Source organism: Sebastes fasciatus, chromosome 8 (genome assembly GCF_043250625.1).
Source record: "Sebastes fasciatus isolate fSebFas1 chromosome 8, fSebFas1.pri, whole genome shotgun sequence".
Classification (NCBI taxonomy): Eukaryota; Metazoa; Chordata; class Actinopteri; order Perciformes; family Sebastidae; genus Sebastes; species Sebastes fasciatus.
In genome coordinates this window covers 34,034,102-34,056,622 of record NC_133802.1, presented here as the reverse complement: position 1 = coordinate 34,056,622, position 22,521 = coordinate 34,034,102, and the positions used below count along the sequence as shown (strand labels likewise).

At 37.5% G+C, this 22,521-nt stretch overlaps 1 protein-coding gene, 1 long non-coding RNA gene and 1 pseudogene across 6 annotated transcripts in view; 1 reads left to right on the top strand and 2 right to left on the bottom strand.

Annotated features, from left to right (window-relative positions):
* LOC141772007 (uncharacterized) overlaps positions 1-22,521 on the top strand; it is a 100,759-nt gene that overhangs the window by 7,884 nt on the left and 70,354 nt on the right. The gene's annotated exons all lie outside the window — the stretch shown is intronic.
* LOC141772101 (taste receptor type 1 member 1-like) lies at positions 8,012-12,330 on the bottom strand. Its single transcript, XM_074642759.1, has 6 exons — positions 12,149-12,330; positions 11,432-11,747; positions 10,535-11,260; positions 9,855-10,061; positions 9,392-9,512; positions 8,012-8,940 (listed from the first exon to the last, which is right to left on the bottom strand). The coding sequence occupies exons 1-6, from the start codon at positions 12,328-12,330 to the stop codon at positions 8,012-8,014; spliced, it is 2,481 nt and encodes an 826-aa protein (XP_074498860.1).
* Positions 16,704-21,888, bottom strand: LOC141772100 (taste receptor type 1 member 1-like; annotated as a pseudogene).

Genomic DNA, 22,521 nt, shown 5'->3' with positions numbered 1-22,521 from the left:
AAGTGAAGCTGCTCTTCTTCTTCTTCTTCTTCTCCTCTTCGTTCCGTTTTGCCAAGATAAACTCCCTGCACAATCTGCTGTTTCATGTCAACTATAGTTAAATAAAAATGATCAAGAAAAGCTTAAATACAGATAAGAATAACAAAAAATACGGTAAATCTAAGACCATTCACAAATGAAACATTTTGTTTCTGTCATTTTGAAATACAGACAAAAAAATGTCAAATTTCTTGAAAAAAAAATGCTTTTTTTAACAGTGTGGAATTAATCGGATATAGAATGAACACCTTTACCTAGCCCATTGAGAGAGCATAAAACCAGAGTCAAATGCCTTGTATGTATGTTGGGAAATAAATCTGGAATGGATGCATTTTTATAGTCAAGACTGGATTAATTGGCTCTGCAGAACTAAACAGTCTCAAGTCGAAGCTATTCAGACAGACTAGCTGAATGCAGGTCAGGCGTGTGTCAGAAGATCACTAATTGCGTAAAATGTACCGAAAACTTGCAAGTGTTGTTTATATACTGAAGCATTTAATCGGTATGAAATGTGCCCGAGGTGTTCTGGTGTAAGAGATCTTTCTTGGTGTCTTTTGTCCTCCTCTGGACTCATTATCTGCGTTTTACACGCTTGGTTTGTAACAGAGGACCGTGGAGCGTTGATTTCAGCATGGGAGAGTCGAGGCATCACAACAGTCTTGTTATTCTGAGACCATATAAGTGGAGATTTCACCGCTGATTATTCGGTATAATTTCAATTAGTGTTGGTTAGCTCTCTGGGGCTTTTAAAACGGTTTCCCTCCAACACTACCTCACTCCTCTCCAAAAAAGAGTCCTCATCTATCCATAAGAATAGAGCAACTTGTGTCCCAAGTGGACGTAATAATGCAAGAGCCATTAAATGACAAGTTAAGTGTATGTTTATAAAAAGGAGCTCCACTTTCACTTTTCAGCCTCGAGTCATTCATTAACCCTTTCGGGCCTTTGTCATGGATGCCTGCCTGGTGGGGTTCCTGACAGTGCTGCTGTAATAATTGGACTATTGGGGAACTTGTTAACAACAATTAGTGAGGCAATTATGCAATTACTGCAATAAACTATTTTCTCCTCGAGGGGACACAGACATTTGCAAGCCAATGGTGAGGCCTTTACCCAAACGGTCGGCTGTAATATGCAGAAATGCAAGCAGAGGTTACATCTGCCATTTAGGCTACTTCTGAAGAAAATACTATGTAGATTATATATTAGAATAAGCATGTTTACGAATAACAATAGATTACAACGAACACTGTTTTAGCAACTTGCATGGTTGTACAGTGACGTTATGCATTCTGATGACCTACATTTATATTCAATAATTAAATATGCAGATGTTGCAGGCTGCAGGTCATTGTATTTTGCACATCATAATTTAAAAATTACCAATTTATATTTTAAATGCATGCATTGATACCATGTCTGCGTGTCTTAGTATAAGTGCTGTTAAGATATGCAGACACAGGCCCATCATTTGACGCACAGTGAGCGGAGCAAATCGATGAACCGCCTTCCATTCAGCACTGGTGTGACCAAAACGCTCTTTGTGAGTTAACAAAGTCACAGTAAAAAGGAGCAGGTATATACATGGAGCAGGTGCACTGGAAAAAAAAAAATTATAAATATATCTACAGGATTTTCTGCAACGCCACGCGACAGCTCCATGTTGAAGAAAGCTCTGATCAAACATCAAATAGAAATGTCGTCATGAATTTCTATAGACTGCTCCTCGGGTTATTTAAAGACTTCTTACTTTGGTTCCTGAACACAATGGCTGCTGTTTGGCTGTGTGTGCATGAAAAGACCAGAGGTGCACATTAACATCGCTTAAGGTTTTCTCAAGGACCGAAATGAACTGACTGGAAAGTAACTTTATAACTCGCTGGAGGATGAAGCCTTTTGTGGAGCTCTGAACTGAAAGACACAAGTGCCTAACAAAAGGAGGGGTTGCCATTGTTAAACACTAAAGCTCATCATGGGTATTGATGGGTATCATGGGTATTGATGCAACTTGAATTGCAAAACATCTGCCATTTACTCTGAACCACTTGAGCAAGATTTGAATGAGAATAACCAAAGCGCACTGTATTTAACCGTGCGTAAAACAACAGTTACCATGCCATATGACCAGTGGCTGCTGGTGTTCATGTTTCTAGGTAGAGTTGTGCCACATCCAATCAGTTTCAGCAAACATCCCGGTATGATTTAATGCAAAAACACAAGTGAAGGTATCAAAAACACATTACTACTTTGCAGTTAAATAATCAACAATTATTTTATTCCAACAGGAAGCGTGAATAATGCTTTTAAAAAACACAACAGTGTAAAATGTACTCAGTGGTGGAATGTGAACTAAGTACTTAAATACAATTTTGAGGTACTTCTACTTTACTTGAGTATTTCCATGTTCTGCTACCTTCTACTTCTACTCCACTACATCTCAGAGGGAAATATTAGACTTTTTACTCCACTACATTTATCTGACAACTTTAGTCACTTTACAGATTCAGATTATTAATACGAAATATAATCACATTACAATCAAATTACACATATAACTGGGTGCATTCCATATTTAAAACACAAATATTGTCAATTTATATAATTTTTAGTCGTAGTAGTATATCAATGATTCTCCTTGTACTGAAAATATATCTTGTCTAAATGTTGTCCACGTCAAGGCATTTTAGTTTGGGCTTGATGGATTTATGACTATGAAGTCCCCATACAGTCCTATTGGTGAGATCCATCTCTTTACACACAACACATCGAACCCACCGTTAGTTTTGAACAAAAGCACATAGGCTAAAAATTAACTCCAACTAATTGTCATCACTGAAAGCAGCCTGACTGTATTGACAGTGAGTAGATGTAAAGATATTCAAATCCACTCAAACATGAATTCATTTAGTCATTATTAACTATTCTCTCTGTTAATAAGACCAACGTGTTTTAGTGGCGTTTCAAATAACTATTTCTCAGCTTAAATACGTGATAATTAAATAGGGGAATGGGACTAATGGAGGCAAAAGTTGATATAATAATAATAATAATTTTATTTGTAGAGCTCTTTTCAAGCACAAAGTGCTTTCCAAGGAAATTCACATCATGTACAACAGAATACACTGAAACATAACTAATTAAATAAAAAGCAATAGAATGGGAAAATAAAGAAACAAGCATATACATATTCATGCAGTTACATATGCACATACATACACATCAGCACACAAGCATACAAAATACTATAATTCAGCTGATTGGAAAAGTCATACTATAAAAGTGGATTTTAAGACTGGATTTATAAGTTGTGACAGAGTCTGCTGATCTGATGCTCATTGGAAAACTGTTCCAGAGTTCCAGTACTGCAAAAGCTCGATCACCTTTTGTTTTCAACCTGTTGATAGGAGTCCAGATCTCTGAACCTCAGCATCTCTGACAGACGAGGACCTGTAGTCTCACTCAGTCAAAGGAAAACACTTTTAAAGGCAGATCCCATATGGCCACCAAACGCAAATGGCCTCCACTTAAAAGTGCGTTTTGTTTTTGCTGTGGGGTGCGAAGAGAAGGACCAGTTGCTGGCCAAGTCTTTCCCAGGGTTTCTTCCTTTATCTGACCAAAAGTGGAAAATTGAAAGGTACAAGTGAAAAGCCTCTGGGCGTTCCTCCGATTCTCCTCGCTCCATATTTTGTGAAACAGAAATAAGTGTCTCCTTCAGCAGAAATGCTGCTACCCCCATCTGCTTGAACCAAATAACGAATAATAAAAAAAAAGATAAAATAAAATTAATCGAGGCATGTTATAAAATAAAACATGTTGCAATTTATACGCATCGTTTTCAATATTTAGACTAATTTGAATTTTATAGAATAGAAATCTTTATTGTCATCGTATTAAATACAACGAGATTCACAGTGTCCACTTCTGGTCAGTACTTTAAAACAAATACTTGACTAAAGACTGAACGAGGCAGATAAAACATATAACAGGTAAAACACACAGTTATAAAGCAAATAAAACAGGTAAAGTAGATGTAATAAATAAATAAATAAATATAAACAGAAGTGTTACACTAGAAGTATAAAATATAAAAATAGATGAAATGTAAACGGAGGTAATTTCACTTATAAAATAGGTAGGATATAGATGTAATAAATAAAATGTAAACAAAGTTGCACTTCAGGTGAATATTGCATCAAGGATATATTGCACAGATAGAGGTATTCACATTCAGTGTATTCATATTGCACAGATGTATTGTTTGTTGAAGGCAAGGCAGCTTTATTTGTAGAACACATTTCAGCAAGAATTCAAAGTGCTTTACATAAACATTCAAGGACATTAAAACAAAGTGCAAACAAAACATTAAGACGTAATTAAAACGGTTATAAAAACATTAAAGATTAGAAAATAAACACAAGCTAAAAATAGAAGCTAAAATAGAATATAACACACGTAAAAGCTCTAGTGCAGTATATAAGATCATTATCTGGTTTAATAAAAGGCAGTAGCAAACAGGAACGTAATGAAATGTACTTAGTTACTTTTCCAGCGACTGCAATACCAGAGCTAAAACTGAACAGAAAGTTTATTTGTTTTTATTTTAAAACTCTTTTAAACCAAACGGTTTGTTAGAGGGTATACATGAAGTTCCTGATAAAACTCACATTTAACTATTTAATAAAAAAAAAAAAAATAATAATTTCAAAACATGTAGAATACAAAGAAATACAATATAAAAAATAAAGAAAAAGAGAATGATCATAGGCAAGGCAGGTTTATTTGTAGAGCACATTTCAGCAACAATTCAAAGTGCTTTACAAAAACATTCAAGAACATTGCGACAAAGTGCAAAAGAACATTAAGACATAATTAAAACAGTTATAAAAACATTAAAGATTAGAAAATAAAAACAAGCTAAAAATAAAAGCTATATAGAAGCTAAAATGGAATATAACACACAAGAGTAAAGCTGTAGTCCAGTATATAAGATCATTATCTGGTTTAATAAAAGGCAGCAAACAGGAAAGTTTGAAGCTTTGATTATAAAGAAGTCAGAGTTTCGTGTTATTTTAATCACACCAAGATGAAACACTGTAGCACAACTCCTGAACTTCTCCTGAGTGGATGAACATCGTGTGTGGCCTGAATGTAACTCTGAAATTGGTATGAAATCGTCAATTTGTTGGTGTCAGTGTTCAGCTCTCCAAAACGCGCCATATGCCATGCTGAGTGGCACCTTTTACCAATTCGTTCCTAGTTTCACGGTCCATCCTCCTCTTCTCTGCTTGCCAGGAAACTGAATAGACACAACAAAATGGCAATTTACCCTCTGGATCTGTCACATACCCCCTGCTGTATGCTGCAGGGCTCTTTCCGTTTCACCCCCAGCTTCACTGAGCAGCACAGCGGGAAACTTTGACTTTCAGATGGAGGCAGAAAGTGGTCGACAGTCAGTCAGTCCTGTCTCTGAAGCATCACGTGTCTCAGTAAACCTGTCAAAACAACCAAAAGCACGTTATCTTCATCTCACTAGAACAAGGAGTTAAAGCAGACATGGAAAATACATGCAACTCCAGACGTGTGCATATAGCCTGCACTGTTAAGAACTTCCCAGTAAAGAACTGGCAGCAGGGTTGCCTTTATGTTACTGTAAAATTAACATTATTATACTGTCGCTGAAATTTACAGCTTTGTACTGTTAATGAAAAATACAGTTTGAACTGGTTGTTTTTGTATTAATTTCACAGTATTTTACAGTTAATTTACTGTTTAAAGATGCATTATATAGCTGTTTTTCACCTTTCTTTTACATTATCTAACTGATTTGTTTTAATGCACTATTTAGGTTGTATTTTTTGCAATGCATTTTAAAGGCTAACACCTTTAGGGTCACTCAGAGGCATAAATAAATAGATGATGTGGTATGAGATCCCTGACACACACATCTTATTTGAGACAAAACATGTCTTAAAGGCACCTGGGAGCTAACATCTTTAGGGTCACATAGAGGCATTTAATGCCTCCAAATGAAACACGAATTTCTCCAAAATACATCTATATTCACATCTAAACAGTGTCATGGCTGCATGGCAATAGGGAAGTGTAGCACTGTTTGAATGAGGACGCAATATATTATCAAACTAATTTAGTTCCAAGACTGAACAAGAAGGTTGTATGTTACTGTTGGTCAGTGAGTAGGGAAATTGGTAACTTCAGGTGGGCCAATAGGGTTAACCTGCTCCAGAGATGTCTAGTATGCTTTCATTGTACTGCAAACTATTTTTAAATTAAGGTGCTTATACCACCTGTTACAGCCAGCATAGTTACCTGTGATTATAAAGGTGGAAGTGCACACCATTAGGCACAGGGATCATTTTCAATTGATCTTTTACTGAGAAGAAATCTATTCAAACTGTGGAATCAGAGGCAATAAACTCCCAGATAATAGCAGTTAGTCTCAAACCTGGAAAGGAAGCTAATCATCACTTCATACTTCCACAAATGGAGACTTTAATTTGTCCAAAAAGGTCGAGAAACAAACTGACACAGGCAAAAAACAAAAATGCAAGCATACATTATGGTTATTACTCCAGTGTGTTAGTTCTGTATGAATTAAGTGTTACATTTATATTTGAACAGTTGTTTATGAAGAATGAAAACAATCTTAATCTGTACAAACCCCCCCCAACATCCTGCTCTCTCCACCCCCACCCTAACTTTAATCTCAATGCAATAGATCTTCACTTAGTGTTGTTAGAGTTGATTTTGCCTTTTAAAGCTTAATTCATATCATTCAGTTTCAAGCATTACAAACCGTCTAACTTTAAAGGGGAATATGGCTTAAAGATCACACTGAAGGGGTGAAAAATAGCCTGTTTATTCTTATCAGGCTTTGACTCTGATGAAGAGGACAATGAAGTCATACCAGTAATATTGGTGGAACTGCTGTCTAGCCTGTAGACAGCGTCACTGTCAAGTGGTGCCATCATGTGGTGAGATTGGCGTTACAGCAACCTCAGAAAAAAGAAAAACACAAATTCCTTTTTGTTGTTTTTATTGAATCACTCTTACTGTTATATAACTGCTTTACATGTACATGGAAATACCTGAATTAGTACAGAAGATTAAATAGAAATTAACTTCAAAAGCAATAATTCACTACAACAACGTTTATATAGATGATTCAGTGATAATGTAATCTATTTGACAATGTAATATAAGTACTTTATTTGTCCCCTTGGGGAAATTAATTTAAAGTTTAACATTTTTCACACCACAGGCACATATTCTCAGAAATAAGAACTCCCAAAGATTGGAGAGAACTGCAAAGATTTCTTCTACTTTTATTAAATGTATTTCTTAGTGTGGATGATGACAATGCTTGTCTAGCAAGGCCAGACAGGTCGAGCAAGACCACACGTAAAACTTCAATTAGCTTGCTGAAATTGGCTAAATAATTTGGAGGGAACCCATTATAGTGAGTATAAATTTAATGAGATCGGAACAATTCGGCAGTATCATCATCAAACATGATTAGCTGTTAGGATTAACATCATTTAATCTTGATTAGCGTCCCAATCGGAACAAGACACAATTTAACATTACGGATTTTTTTTTGGTCATTTGCTTGACCTTTATTTGACAGTGTAGAGAAAGAGAGATGGGAAATGGGGGGAGAGAGAGGTATGATGACATGCAACAAAGGTCCCCAAGACTTGAATCGAACCTGGGACGTTGCGGTAATGTGGCTGCGAAGGCACTCTGTTGTTTGTTGTTTTTAACTAATTTCAATGTTGTTTTTGTCAATGCATTCCTCTTAAAAACGGTCATATCTGTAAAAAGATTAGCCTTGAAAGAAAAAGTATACAAGACAAATACTATTTATATAGAAAATTATTAGCATTGCATTGTAAGTATTCAGAAGGCCACATCAGTTTTTCTGTCTGTAGAGACACACATTTACTGGAAGCAGCTACTGGCTGATTGTTTTGGTATAATTCTGAATGAGACCTTGGAAGTACTCCTGCGTGTTTCTGTGGGGTTGAAAAATGATAATGTAGCATTTGGGTAGGAAATAAAACAACAGAAAGGAGTAGAGACTGCAGAGTACTGCCAGAGCGTTAAGAGTTTGGATGTACTTGCCATGGTACAGTAGGAATACGGTGGCAAAGATGATCCAGGTGAGGATCAGCAGGAGCAGGCAGAAGGTTATTGCTTTGGCCTCGTTGTAATTTTTAGGGAGGTCTTTTCCCATGTAGGAGAAAATAAAGCAAAGGGAGCACAACGATAAAAGAAAAACCACAGGACCAATGGATGCTTTGAGATTAAGGTCGCAACGAAGTATGATTTTGTCTGGGTACCAAAATGTTTCATTGTGGGGCTTCATGGGGGCGTAAGTATAGCCAATAAGAAGTAAGAGTGCCTGAATTACAAAAGCCAAAGTGATGACCAGCCATTGTCCGTGATATTTAATCCACCAACTGTGGAGTTTGGGGAACTTTGTGGCCATTTTGAAAATATAAACAATCTGAAAAGAGCGCACAACAAAACAGGCTAGACAAACGGTGTAGAACAAGAGAAATGGTAAGAACCTTAAGATACAAAAGGAGATTGTTGGCTTATCAAAGTGAAAGAAAACACTAAGACTACACAGACTGAGGCAGCCTAAAATTAGGAAGCACATTGGTCCGCCAGCAGATCTGACAACAGGTGTGTTGTAGTTGATGGCAAAGAGAACGGACACAGCCAGTGTGAGGCCCACCAAGGCCCAGGCTCCGACCATGATCAGGATAGCCCCGCTGTCTGTGAATGGGACGTACTCCACCACCCGCAGATTGCATGATGTACTTCCTGCTACAGACCATTCTGTCTCCTTACAGTTGATGCACTTGTAGGAGTCCTCTGTTTTACACAAGAGAAGGACAGATTGTCAATAAAGTTAAGGTTATAAAAAAATATCAGCCATCTGAGGAAGCAGTGTTACACTTTCCACCTTTTATATTGTATGTTCTCCCAAGATTAGTATTCACTTTTAGAGGTCATTTTAACAAGACAGCAATGTATTGCATGATGGTAGGAAACTGGTTCACATGCAGTTGAACACAAAAGTATATTCTCTGAACCATTTTCCACAACAGATTTATTTCATAGCAATCGTTTTCTCAATAAGCTCTAGATTCATAAGCGTGTTTGGTTGTCGGACTGGAAATAGAAGCCTGTATGTGTGTCACTTTGTCTGGTCATCTCTCTCAGCCATGGAACAAAGCTTAGTAAGAGTATGTAGTCATCTCCCATTAAGGCCAGAATGACAGCACTGCTTTTACTCATTTTCTTCCTCATGTATAATAATTACCTGTGCTGTTGATATAAGTTTCCTTGGGACAGATTTCACAATCAAAGCAGCATCTGTGGATTCCATCTGGCTTTTTTGCAAATCCTACATCACATTCTGGGGAACACAGTGAAGTAGGCGCCTGTACAAGACAATTATTTAGCAGTAAATTAAATATAAGTGAAGCAAAAAGAATACTGTGAAGTGTAGAGGCAAAAAAAGAGGAAAGTAGCTTTTCAAATTTATAAACAGCTTTTGTAAAATGATATCACCCTAACAGACACTGTATATGTAGACATCCCTGCAAATTGCCAACGGTCGATGTTCCTGATTTTATGTTTTAAGCCTGGCACAGCTATTACTTAACAAATATAACCATGTGCACGTGCGCTCAACCAAAACACAATATGTTTATCATCATATACTCTATAAACAGAATATATATTATACTGCATATAATATAATTAGGGGAAAAAAAACTTACTTCTCCGTTTGTGTACCACTGAATGTTGGTGGTGTTGATGAAAAAATTAACTGATGGGTGAAATTCATAAAAGCCGATCTTCTCTGCGTCACCACTGCGGTTCCAGAAAACTATAGAATAGGATCCGAAGGTGGGGTCACCATGCTCATCAAACTGAATACTTCGATTTAAAAGTGTAAAGTTTGACTTCTTCAGCTCTGCTAGAACCTGATGTGGGTACACAAAGTTCAGATGACCATTACTTCCATGTGTTCACAAAGACCATATGAGGTGTTAAATAGGTTTTAAGAAACATTCCTGTGGAGCGAGGAAGTTAAGTGTAATGCCCCTCTTTGGAGGTTTTAGGAAGTGGTTTAGACTTTTAACTATCGCAGAAATTTTTCATCTGAGATTTTGATACCAAGGCAATGTTTGAAAAGTATGCAGAGTAGAGAGAGAGCACATCTCAAGACAGATTTACAGGTGCTGGACTGAGGGTGGGTAATCCTGATGTACATCGGTATGAGAGATTGAAAATTCCTTTGCCAAATTAAATTGATTGGGAGGTTATCTTTACATTTGTTGTATATTGTAACAAAGCAGACTAATAATGTTACCTTATGAAAGGCATATCTTTAAGTCAAATCAATCAGAAACATAAATGAGCAAAATCTAAATACATAGATTATTTGTATACTTACCATGTGTGGGTACACTGTAATGTTGCCATTACATCTGCCAGCGACACATTGCAAGGCATTGTGTAAGGCGTGAGCGATGGCGTAGACAGCAGAATAAACAGGAAAATTAAAAGATGGGTCTGCAGCGATGACATCTTCTGGACTCAGGCTGCTGCAGTTGCAAACCTGATTACAAAACCCATTTTGATCTGCAGTTTCACAATGAGTCTGGCTTTTGGTAGAATAGATAAAGTCACTGAAACCAGGTATTGTCATTACTTGCTGAGACACTCCAAGTACAGTTCCAATATTTCTGATTCCTTTCATCTTGGGGAGCTTCTTGTTTAAGGACCATTCCTCATCTGCTATCCACACTTTGTTGGTGACATTTAGTTTTATTGCTGACTCAATGAGAGCGTCAGCAGTCATTCTTAGGGCAAAAACAATAATGATGCCTATCCCCTGGGCCTGTATCTGTTTGAATATTTGGGAGTGATCCATATATTGATTCAGGCCTTTGGTGTACGCCAGGCAGATCTCAGTGTCCATAATCCTCTTTATGAACAATTCCAGTCCATCTTTGCCATATTCATCATCACTGTTAAGAAAAGCTACCCAGCGCCAGTTGAAGTGCTGCACAATGTTAACAATCATGTCTATGGCATCTTTACTGGGATGCAGTGTTCTTAGGAAAGATGGAAAATATACTTTTTTTGAAAAGAGAGAACTAGAAGATCCATAACTGACCTGTCAAAAGAGTAATGGGGGAAAAAAGTATAATTTTTAGTGACAAATCCTCAAATGTTACATTAAAATCCATTTTACAATTAATTGATAATAACCTATATTGATATGTGTGCTTTTAATCACTAGGTTTGACAGGAAAAAATGGTGAAACACAATAATTGGCAAACTTACCATAGGAATGAGATCCATCATGAGCAGTGGGGCTACAGTCAGGGACTGAGTGCTTGAATAAGGGCCGACCACTGCTATCATTTTGGACACATTAGACGTATGTGTGTGATGCTCGTGTGGTTCACCCCAAGGGTGGATCAAGCCGTTGATTGAGAGGAGTTTGAAAATATCTGGAAAATTCTGTTCATCTGAGCAGTGATCAAATATCTCATAGCCGAGAGATACATTCGGCAGGAGGTTGGTAGAGTTATTGATTTCCTCCACAGAGAATCTCATCAACTGAAACTTTCGATAATTTTGGAGAAGTAAGGGTTGACTGTGAATAGAGAAAGTACAACAGAAGAGTTAAGTTTACTTACTGTGAAATCTAGTGTAATTTACACAGAATTTGTTTCAACGAGGCTTCAGAACCTCTTATGTGTAACAGTATTGTCTCAGGGTTTCATTACTGTTTGTGCAATAACATTATCATTCTTGGGACCCCTGTATAAATATTAATATTACAAAACAGATTTCATAGAACAAGGACTAAGTTCAAAATTAACGTCATACAGAAACTTTGATAACATAGCAATTAACTGGATTGGGTTGGAGGGAAATGTGCTTTTTAACTATAGCTATTGGTTTGTGAATGTGAAAAATATGTCTGTTACACCAGCCGTTCTTCATTAGTTCCGACTTCAGAAGCTATCCACTCAGATTTATTGTAAGACTCACCTGGAGCAGTCGATGGCTTCTGGTCTGTCATGATAAACAGGGGCATTGACATGATGAATATCAAAAAGTCCACCTATCAGATAATCTCCTTCCAGCTGGAACGCTGAGGCTGGGACAGTGCATTGAGCCGAGGCATGTAGAAATGTTCCCAGTAGAAACAGAGAAGCAAGAAAATGTTTCATTGTTGTTACCGATCTGATGTGAACTCTAATGGAATCAGCCTTTAGTAAGTTATGAGACTCTGGTGATGGCTAAAGCCCCAGTGATCATTTCCATGCATGTGGGAATGAATTACATACCGATTAAAGGTTGGAGGAGAATACACAAATCAGTATGCAAAACTTATCTAAACTCCACGGAATCCATGTGGTGTAAACAGAGGGTTTAACAATCATCACAAGCGAGAAAGTTTAAATGGTAAATGGACTTGCATTTATATAGCACCTTTCTAGTCTTCCGACTACTCAAAGCACTAACAAAAAACAACGATAAACATGTAAAATATATCTATGTTTAAAAAGCAGCATTTGGTTGATTGATTTAATCCTCTTAGGCCAAAAACACACCTGTGATTAATCAAGAGACTAAATACAACCCCTTTGCCCCTTGTGCCTTACTTTGTGCCCAGATTATGCGCCGTTTAACCAGCAAAAGTGGAGTTGGACACGCCCTAAATGCACTTGCACCATGCACTTTAGACACCATGTGCTATAGATCGTTTAAATACGGCCTTAAGAGTCTAGAGTCATGCTAGCGGCTTTGTGAGGCTGTGCTGAGGCACAGTGTTGCTTTCAGCTAAATGCTAACATCAGCGTGCTAACATGCTAACAATGACTATTTTAAGATGCTGATGTGAAGCAGGTGTAATGTTTACCATTGTAGCGTGATGACGTGCATGAAGACCAACCAGTAAAATATTATGAACTGATGATGAGAATCGGAACAAAACTAAAATGTACCTCAGTTAATATGCTATGTTTAACTAACTATCTGAAAAGAACTGAAGTTTGTTCACAGGTTGGAGCTCTCAAGCATATACTAGAGAAACAATATGAAGGTACAGAGTAGATTTTATGACCTCCTCCTCAGTTTACGACCTGCACTGCATTCCTTTGAGTGGCTCACACAGTCGCATACGTAGACGGCGACACATCCAAACTCTAAATAAGACTAAATGAAACTGACATTTAATGCAAATTAATATGTACCTGAATTGATGTTTTGCTTTGCGAACATACGTTCTAATAACAGGAAGTTGTTGACATAACAAATGAAACCAAAGCAAGTTTAAATAAGTATAAGCCGTAGATCAAAACCTTCCCTTTTATATTAATCACTTGGTAAGATCTTGCCAGCCTACATATAGATTATTTCTGTATATGCATGGTATGCGTACCCAAAGATCTTGAACAGAAATTCAGGTGCACACTAATGCCCGAGTTAATCTTATATTTTGATATATGTTTTTAATCTAGTGGAAGTGTATTACACCTTTTAACGTTGATTGTGAACCATACATAAACTGACTCCTTTTTACTGTTACATGTGCTTAGAACAACATAGTTCAAGATAATAAACTCTGTTTACATTTCCCTTAGTTTTATGTCTAAATTGAATTTTAGTCTGCTGACAACTTTTATCTCACTGAAGTCTCATAGACACAGCAGCCTGTCTGTTTCAGAGCAACCCCTCCCTCTTCTCTGTTGCTCGTTTTCATATGCTGATTAGATAAGATTAATCTTATCCCTTCATTTACCGTGTAATAAGCGCACATACATATCTAAATATATAGGCCTGTCTGTTGTAGTATTTATATACCTACATGTTATGATAACAAGGTTGATCTATGTTGTTTAATTGGTATTCATTTTAATTAAATTGATCAGGTTTTATTCAGTGGTTTATATCGTATAGGTGTTTGGTACCGTTCTGCAGCGGATAAAGCCCATATGTCAAATATGGAAGAATGTAGTGTGTGAAATGAATTAACTAACATTAATCCCGCAAAAAAAAGTTTAACCCTTCACCCCCTTCATGCCGCTTGCCCATCCTGGGGCCAACAACTAAAACAACTTAAGGCTGTTAACCCAACAGTAAAAGTTTTACAATTGAATGGCCCTTTAGAAGAAACTTATACTTTAAGAATGATCCCACCAAGTACAGATGAAATTGTAAGATCACACAGGATAGTCATAAGCAAATACATACAAATTAAATGAATTCAACCTAGTATCTTTGGTTTATGCTAGTTGACCACCTCCTCTTACAAATGATCTCTGCATGATTTAACATTTGACCACACAGGTAATCTGAAACAGGAAAATTTGCAATGAGTCAGCAGATGAACATAATAAGTCTAACCAGAATTTGAATTCCTCCTGGCAGAAGAGCAGAAGCCCTTGTTCTGCTTGATCAAATCAAATCAATCTTTATTTGTAACAAACATCATTATTAAAGTACAATGTGTAATGAAATGCTACATTGCCATGGATGAAGATTGTGCAACAAAAACTATTTGCAAAATGTATATATTTAAAACACCAAATTAAGACCAACAAACTTTGTCTGACAAAACAGTATATTCATTTATGGTTTATTTTCCAGAAAATTACCCAATTACTGTGGAACTGACATTATTCTGGAAAGGTTTCATAATCTATACTAATAGTTTAAGTATATAAGAAAGTTTAATGGACAGTGAGGTGGGTACAACAATCCCCAATAGTGTTTGGTGCATGCAGTCATTGATGTGATATGTTTGCATTTTCATTCCAAGAGATCACTTTATAATCAACAGTATGGCCGGTATTGTAACATCTAGTTTCCTGGTATGTTCAGATGAAGTTTGGCTTTCTAGATGTAGTGCTATTTTCTTTGTCTCTGTCTGTCCATCTCACACACTTCTGGCCTCAACCTTCAACCTATTTTTTAAATTAATTTCAACTCTGTGTGGAAACAGAGGCAATACACTCACAGAAAATGCAGTTAGGCATCAAACTTAAAAAGGAAGTCAATCATCACTGGTTAAGTAAAACCAAAGCACCCTAATTTTAAGCTCCCATTTTAAGATTAGGTAACACCAGAGGTAAGAAAGAAATATGTATTTACAATTGAGGAAACTTAAGTCATGCAAGTAGGCTATATTTAAGGTCCATTTTTATTCTAGCATGTAGAAGTGTTGCCATCATGTGGTAAAATTAGTGTTACACCTAAAACAAACACATTCCATTTTAACAATTTATTGAATGAACTTGATGAATGAATTCATTTTATGTGATTTACCATCTTATGACCTGAGGCTGTTATAACACATAACCTATAACAGTGGTTCCCAACCTGGGGTCCAGGTCCCCCTTAGGGTTAATCCTAACCCAATTTGTCTTCTCAGAGGTTGTCAAAATTAGAATTGCACATTGATAACTAAAATCATAATGATACATTTGCTGGGTAATTTATACAAAAGTATATATATGTATATATATTAAAATTTAAAATATATATTTTTCCTACTTAGTAGACCACAATCTTTTTAAATCTGGTATTTGTGCAGATAAATATTAGACTAGACTAATATTATTCATATTATACTATTTGTAGAATTAGCTTCCAGTGGGTGCGTAGAATTGTTTCCGACTCGTGTGATCCAAATATTTCCAATAACTGCAGGGCGTTGTAAAGTCCAAAAGTCAAACTTTATTGAAGAAAACATTAAATGCCATCATTTCCAAAATTCACAACATGTTTTTATCATCTAACAAAGTATTCTACTTCAATCCACACTTGTTGTCTTAATATGAATGAGCACATTTAATATGTTATGTTTTAATCCATATGCAAAACATTACAAGCACATATTCTGTTGTATTGGTAATTTAAGAAGATTCAAGAGCTCTTTCTCCTGTGTAAGTACATTTCTGACTTGGTAGTGTTCATGAGCTGATGAGTAGTTCAGTATTGCATAAGTTTAGGTTTTGAAATAAGTGAGCGCACAACAACTCATACAACTTAATGTGTAATTTGCGTGCTAATTTAGCTAAATAATTGGATAAATAACTTAAAAGGAAACCACGTCACTTACTATCCAAAAGTTCTGCATTTTAGGGAATATATTTATTCACTTTCTTTCTGTGAGTTAGACGAGAAGATTGATACTGCTGGTCAAGAGTGGAAACAATCTTCTCACCTACGCAAGAAACCAGTGAGCATATTTCCCAAAACGTTGAATTATTCCTTCAATGTGACCTGCACAGTTGAGTATCTTCAAATCTTAAGTGTTACAATCAGAGGAGGGCAGCATACCCCATTACTTATTAAAGGCATCAGCCATATACATAAAGGCTACGACTCAGAATCTTTAGCAAAAGCATGTTACCAACAATCTCTGAAATTACCTCTTGCCACAATGTCTCTAACTGTAACTTTCAACTAATTTCAAGGACTTATTGATATAGTTCTCAAAAATGAACAAACTACGTAAATAAATCAAAACGAGCATGGAAGAAAACAACACACATCAGTTTGTCTGTCTGTAGAGACACACATTTACTGGAAGCAGCTACTGGCTGATTGTTTTGGTATAATTCTGAATGAGACCTTGGAAGTACTCCTGTGTGTTTCTGTGGGGTTGAACAATGATGATGTAGCATTTGGGTAGGAAATAAAACAAAAGAAAGGAGTAGAGACTGCAGAGTACTGCCAGAGCGTTAAGAGTTTGGATGTACTTGCCATGGTACAGTATGTATTCGGTGGCAAAGATGATCCAGTTGAGGATCAGCAGGAGCAGGCAGAAGGTTATTGCTTTGGCTTCGTTGTAATTTTTAGGGAGGTCTTTCCCCATGTAGGAGAAAATAAAGCAAAGGGAGCACAACGATAAAAGTAAACCCACAGGAGCAGAGGATGCTTTCAGATCAATGGTACAACCAAGTATGATTTTGTCTGGGTACCAAAATGTTTCATTGTAGGGCTTGGGAGGGTCATAAGTATAGCCAATAAGAAGTAAGAGTGCCTGAATAACAAATGCCACAGTGATGACCAGCCATTGTCCGTGATATTTAATCCACCAACTGTGGAGTTTGGGGAATTTTGCGGCCATTTTGAAAATGCAAACAATTTGAAAAGAGCGCACAACAAAACAGGCTAGACAAACGGTGTAGAACAAGAGAAATGGTAAGAACCTTAAGATACAAAAGGAGATTGTTGGCATACCAAAGTAAAAGAAAACACTAAGACTACACAGACTGAGGCAGCCTAAAATTAGGAAGCACATTGGTCCGCCAGCAGATCTGACAACAGGTGTGTTGTAGTTGATGGCAAAGAGAACGGACACAGCCAGTGTGAGGCCCACCAAGGCCCAGGCTCCGACCATGATCAGGATAGCCCCGCTGTCTGTGAATGGGACGTACTCCACCACCCGCAGACTGCATGATGTACTTCCTGCTGCAGACCATTCTGTCTCCTTACAGTTGATGCACCTGTAGGGATCCTCTGTTTTACACAAGAGACAGACAGATTGTCAATAAAGTTACAGGGACTGTTTGTTACTTTTTAAGCGTTTAAATGTAGCGGGTCGGGACACATGCGCGATCGCATATGCGCGTTCGCGTGTGGCCGCTGCCTCTCCTCCTCTTCCTGCTCGCCTTCACTCAGACAGAGCGCGCGACTCGTTCTGCTCGCTCCACCTCTAGACGTGAACGCGCGCTCACTCCACACTGCAGAAGAGTTAGTTTAGCTCTGAGAATATGTAGTGAACGTACAGTGGACGTTTGTGCAGAAATAAATGCTGCAGCTCCTCCAGACCAACAGAGGTTTCCCGTGTCTTGTGAAGTGACGGAGCTCCTCAACGAGTTACGTTATCGTCTCGTTACCGACCAGATGCCGGTGTCTCCCTGCTCCCTCCGGCTGCGGGCGCAGAGAGCAGGGAGACACGCTGCAGAGCCCCGCTGCCTCAGCCTCTTCATGTTCATGGAGAGTCCTTCGTCTGGTCAGCTAACATTACTGCCAAGCAGCTGAAATATAGAGTGATATTGTGGTTTTAGCTGACGTGAGTCGCCTCACTGTTTTGAGCGATGCTCGTTCAGGTATATTTAGAGCGAGCAAGCGCAAGCCCAACGCTGACTTTCGTTGATTTCACGGCCGCAGGTGTCGCTGTTAACAAGCATTTCTGAAAGTTACAAATAGTCCTTTTAAGGTTACTTAGTTGAAGTTTTGGTTTAGTAAAAATATCAGATAGTTGAGGAGGCAGTATAACAGATTTTAACTTTTACACTGTATCTTTTCATAAGATGCTGTAGGGATTCTCTGTTTTATACGTCAATAAACTGACATCTGAAAATGTCTCTGTACGGCAAACTTACTTTTCTTTTTCATAGTAATAACCAACCTAATTATTTATAAAAACAAGAATGTATTGCATGATAAAACTAAATGGAAATAGTCCATGTGATGCAGAAGACAAAAGCAAAACCTTTCAAAGTCATCTTCTACTGATTAGGAAATTGGAAATTGAAGCCTATATAGATGTGTGCAATTAACCCTCTCAGCCACGGAAAAAAAAGAAAGCTTAACAAGAGTCTGAAATTAACTCCCATCAAGGCCACTGCTATTACTAATTTTCTTCCTCTCACCTTTGCTGTTGATATAAGTTCCATTCGGACAGATTTCACAATCGAAGCAGCATCTGTGGATTCCATCTTGCTTTTTTGCAAATCCTGCATCACATTCTGGGGAACACAGTGAAGTAGGCGCCTGTACAAGACAATTATTTAGCAGTAAAATATGAGTGAAGCAAAGAGAATATTGTGAGGGATGGAGTCAAACAAGAGCGTACTTTTAAATTTCTCAACAGGATTTGCTAAACGTGAACATCCTGTTAGGCACAGAGTGATATCTTTAGACATCTGCTGCAATTACACCATGAACAACCACCATCTGTTAATTGTCTTGATAATGTGATTAGCCTTTGTCACTGTTATTAGATACCATTTTCTCCTTCCTGATACCGATTCCGATACCTGAACTTGCGGTATTGGCCGATACCGAGTGTCGATCCGATACCAGCGTGACCATGCATGAGTGTGATATGATCACTATCTTTGTTGTATGGTCTGGCTCAGGTTAAACCCTGTGTTGTTTGCTATTGTAACGTGACAAACTACCTACAATCAGTTCTTCTTCGCTGCTCTAAAACAGTAGTTGCCAGTAGGAGCAATGATACATCCAAGGCGACAGCACAGTGAAGGCTACTGTTTTGTAGCAGCGAAGAAGAATTGATTACCGGTTAAATAAGTTGATTTTTTTTCTGGGTTAATGAATTATGGAATCGGATCTGTGAATAGTCTGGCGTACTCGCCGATTCCCAATACCGAATTCTGGGCAGTATTAGATGCATTTTCGACACTGGTATCAGTATCGGAACAACTCTAGTTACTACTGAACCAATGTGTTTTTGCATACACATACACACATCCCTGTGGAAGGAGGAAGAAACAAAACAATGCATTTTTAACCATTATGTACTGTTTTAAGTCTTGAAATACTGCATTACACCACACATGAATAGGAAAAAACAACTTACTTCTCCCTTTGTGTACCACTGAATTTTGGTGGTGTTGATGAAGAAATTGACTGATTGGTGAAATTCATAAAAGCCGATCTCCTCTGCATCACCACTGTGGTTCCAGAAAACTATAGAATAGGATCCGAAGGTGGGGTCACCATGCTCATTGAATTGAATACTTTGATTTAAAAGTGTAAAGTTTGACTTCTTCAGCTCTGCTAGAACCTGATGTGGATACACAAAGTTCAGATGAGCATTACTTTATTTGATTTCACAATGATTAAATAGGTTGTTAAATATTCTTGAGAGAGACATTGCTGTGTGCCTGATATTTTAATGCCAGGAAATGTTTGATAGGAATTATCAGTTTTAATTGTAATTTGGAGATTTAGAGTTTATATGGTATGTGTTGACAAAACACATATTAGGCCAATATTTTTAGTTATGATGGACTTATATACATATTAAAGCTGTCATAAGTATAAATGTGAAATATTTTTATTTATATACTTACCATATATGGGTACACTGTAATATTGCCATTACATTTATCATCTCCACATTGCAAGGCATTGTGTAAGGCGTGAGCGATGGCGTACACAGCAGAATAAACAGGAAAAGAGAATGATGGTTCTGCAGAGATGACATCTTCTGGACTCAGGCTGCTGCAGTTGCAAACCTGATTACAAAACCCATTTTGTTCTACAGTTTCACAATGAGTCTGGCTTTTGGTAGAATAGATAAAATCACTGAAACCAGGTATTGTCATTACTTGCTGAGACACTCCAAGTACAGTTCCAATATTTCTGATTCCTTTCATCTTGGGGAGCTTCTTGTTTAAGGACCATTCCTCATCTGCTATCCACACTTTGTTGGTGACATTTAGTTTTATTGCTGACTCAATGAGAGCGTCAGCAGTCATTCTTAGGGCAAAAACAATAATGATGCCTATCCCCTGGGCCTGTATCTGTTTGAATATTTGGGAGTGATCCATATATTGATTCAGGCCTTTGGTGTATGCCAGGCAGATCTCAGTGTCCATAATCCTCTTTATGAACAATTCCAGTCCATCTTTGCCATATTCATCATCACTGTTAAGAAAAGCTACCCAGCGCCAGTTGAAGTGCTGCACAATGTTAACAATCATGTCTATGGCATCTTTACTGGGATGCAGTGTTCTTAGGAAAGATGGAAAATATACTTTTTTTGAAAAGACAGAACTAGAAGATCCATAACTGACCTGTCAAAAGAGTAATGGGGGAAAAAAGTATAATTTTTAGTGACAAATCCTCAAATGTTACATTAAAATCCATTTTACAATTAATTGATAATAACCTATATTGATATGTGTGCTTTTAATCACTAGGTTTGACAGGAAAAAATGGTGAAACACAATAATTGGCAAACTTACCATAGGAATGAGATCCGCCATGAGCAGTGGGGCTACGGTCAGGGACTGAGTGCTTGAATAAGGGCCGACCACTGCTATCATTTTGGACACATTAGACGTATGTGTGTGATGCTCGTGTGGTTCACCCCAAGGGTGGATCAAGCCGTTGATTGAGAGGAGTTTGAAAATATCTGGAAAATTCTGTGTGTCTGAGCAGTGATCAAATATCTCATAGCCGAGAGATACATTCGGCAGGAGGTTGGTAGAGTTATTGATTTCCTCCACAGAGAATCTCATCAACTGAAACTTTCAATAATTTTGGAGAAGTAAGGGTTGACTGTGAACAGAGAAAGTACGACAGAATAGTTAAGTTTACTTACTGTGAAATCTAGTGTAATTTACACAGAATTTGTTTCAATATTAATATTACACAACAGATTTCATAGAACAAGGACTAAGTTCAAAATGAACGTCATACAGCAACTTTGATAACATAGCAATTAACTGGATTGGGTTAGGGTTTGTGAATGTGAAAAATATGTCTGTTAAACCAGCCGTTCTTCACTAGTTCCGACTTCAGAAGCTATCCACTCAGATTTATTGTAAAACTCACCTGGAGCAGTCGATGGCTTCTGGTCTGTCATGATAAACAAGGGCATCGACATGATGAATATCAAAAAGTCCACCTATCAGATAATCTCCTTCCAGCTGGAACGCTGAGGCTGGGACAGTGCATTGAGCCAAGGCATGTAGAAACGTTCCCAGTAGAAACAGAGAAGCAAGAAAATGTTTCATTGTTGTTACCGATCTGATGTGAACTCTAATGGAATCAGCCTTTAGTAAGTTATGAGACTCTGGTGATGTCTAAAGCCCCAGTGATCATTTCCATGCATGTGGGAATGAATTACATACCTATAAATGGTTGGAGAAGAATACACAAATCAATATGCAAAGATAATCTAAACTGTCGCACGGAATCCATGTGGTGTAAAAAGAGGGTTTATCACACGCAAGAAAGTTTAAATGGTAAATGGACTTGCATTTATATAGCACCTTTCTAGTCTTCCGACCACTCAAAGCACTAACAAAAAACAACGATAAACATGTAAAATATATCTATGTTTAAAAAGCATTGGTTTAATCCTCTTAGGCCAAAAACACACCTGTGATTAATCAAGAGACTAAATACAACCCCTTTGCCCCTTGCGCCTTACTTTGCGCCCAGATTAAGCGTGATGACTTGCATGAAGAACAACCAGTAAAATATTATGAACTGATGATGAGAATCGGAACAAAACTAAAATGTACCTCAGTTAATATGCTATGTTTAACTAACTATCTGAAAAGAACTGAAGTTTTTTCACAGGTTGAAGCTCTCAAGCATATACTAGAGAAACAATATGAAGGTACAGAGTAGATTTTATGACC

Excerpts from the sequence above, each read along its gene's own strand:
- LOC141772101 (XM_074642759.1), bottom strand. The coding sequence starts at position 12,330 with ATGAAACATTTTCTTGCTTCTCTGTTTCTACTGGGAACATTTCTACAT. Across the intron at positions 9,513-9,854 it reads AGTGGTACACAAACGGAGAA|GCGCCTACTTCACTGTGTTC; the intron begins GTAAGTTTTTTT and ends TGTCTTGTACAG. Across the intron at positions 8,941-9,391 it reads AACTTATATCAACAGCACAG|AGGACTCCTACAAGTGCATC; the intron begins GTAATTATTATA and ends TGTGTAAAACAG.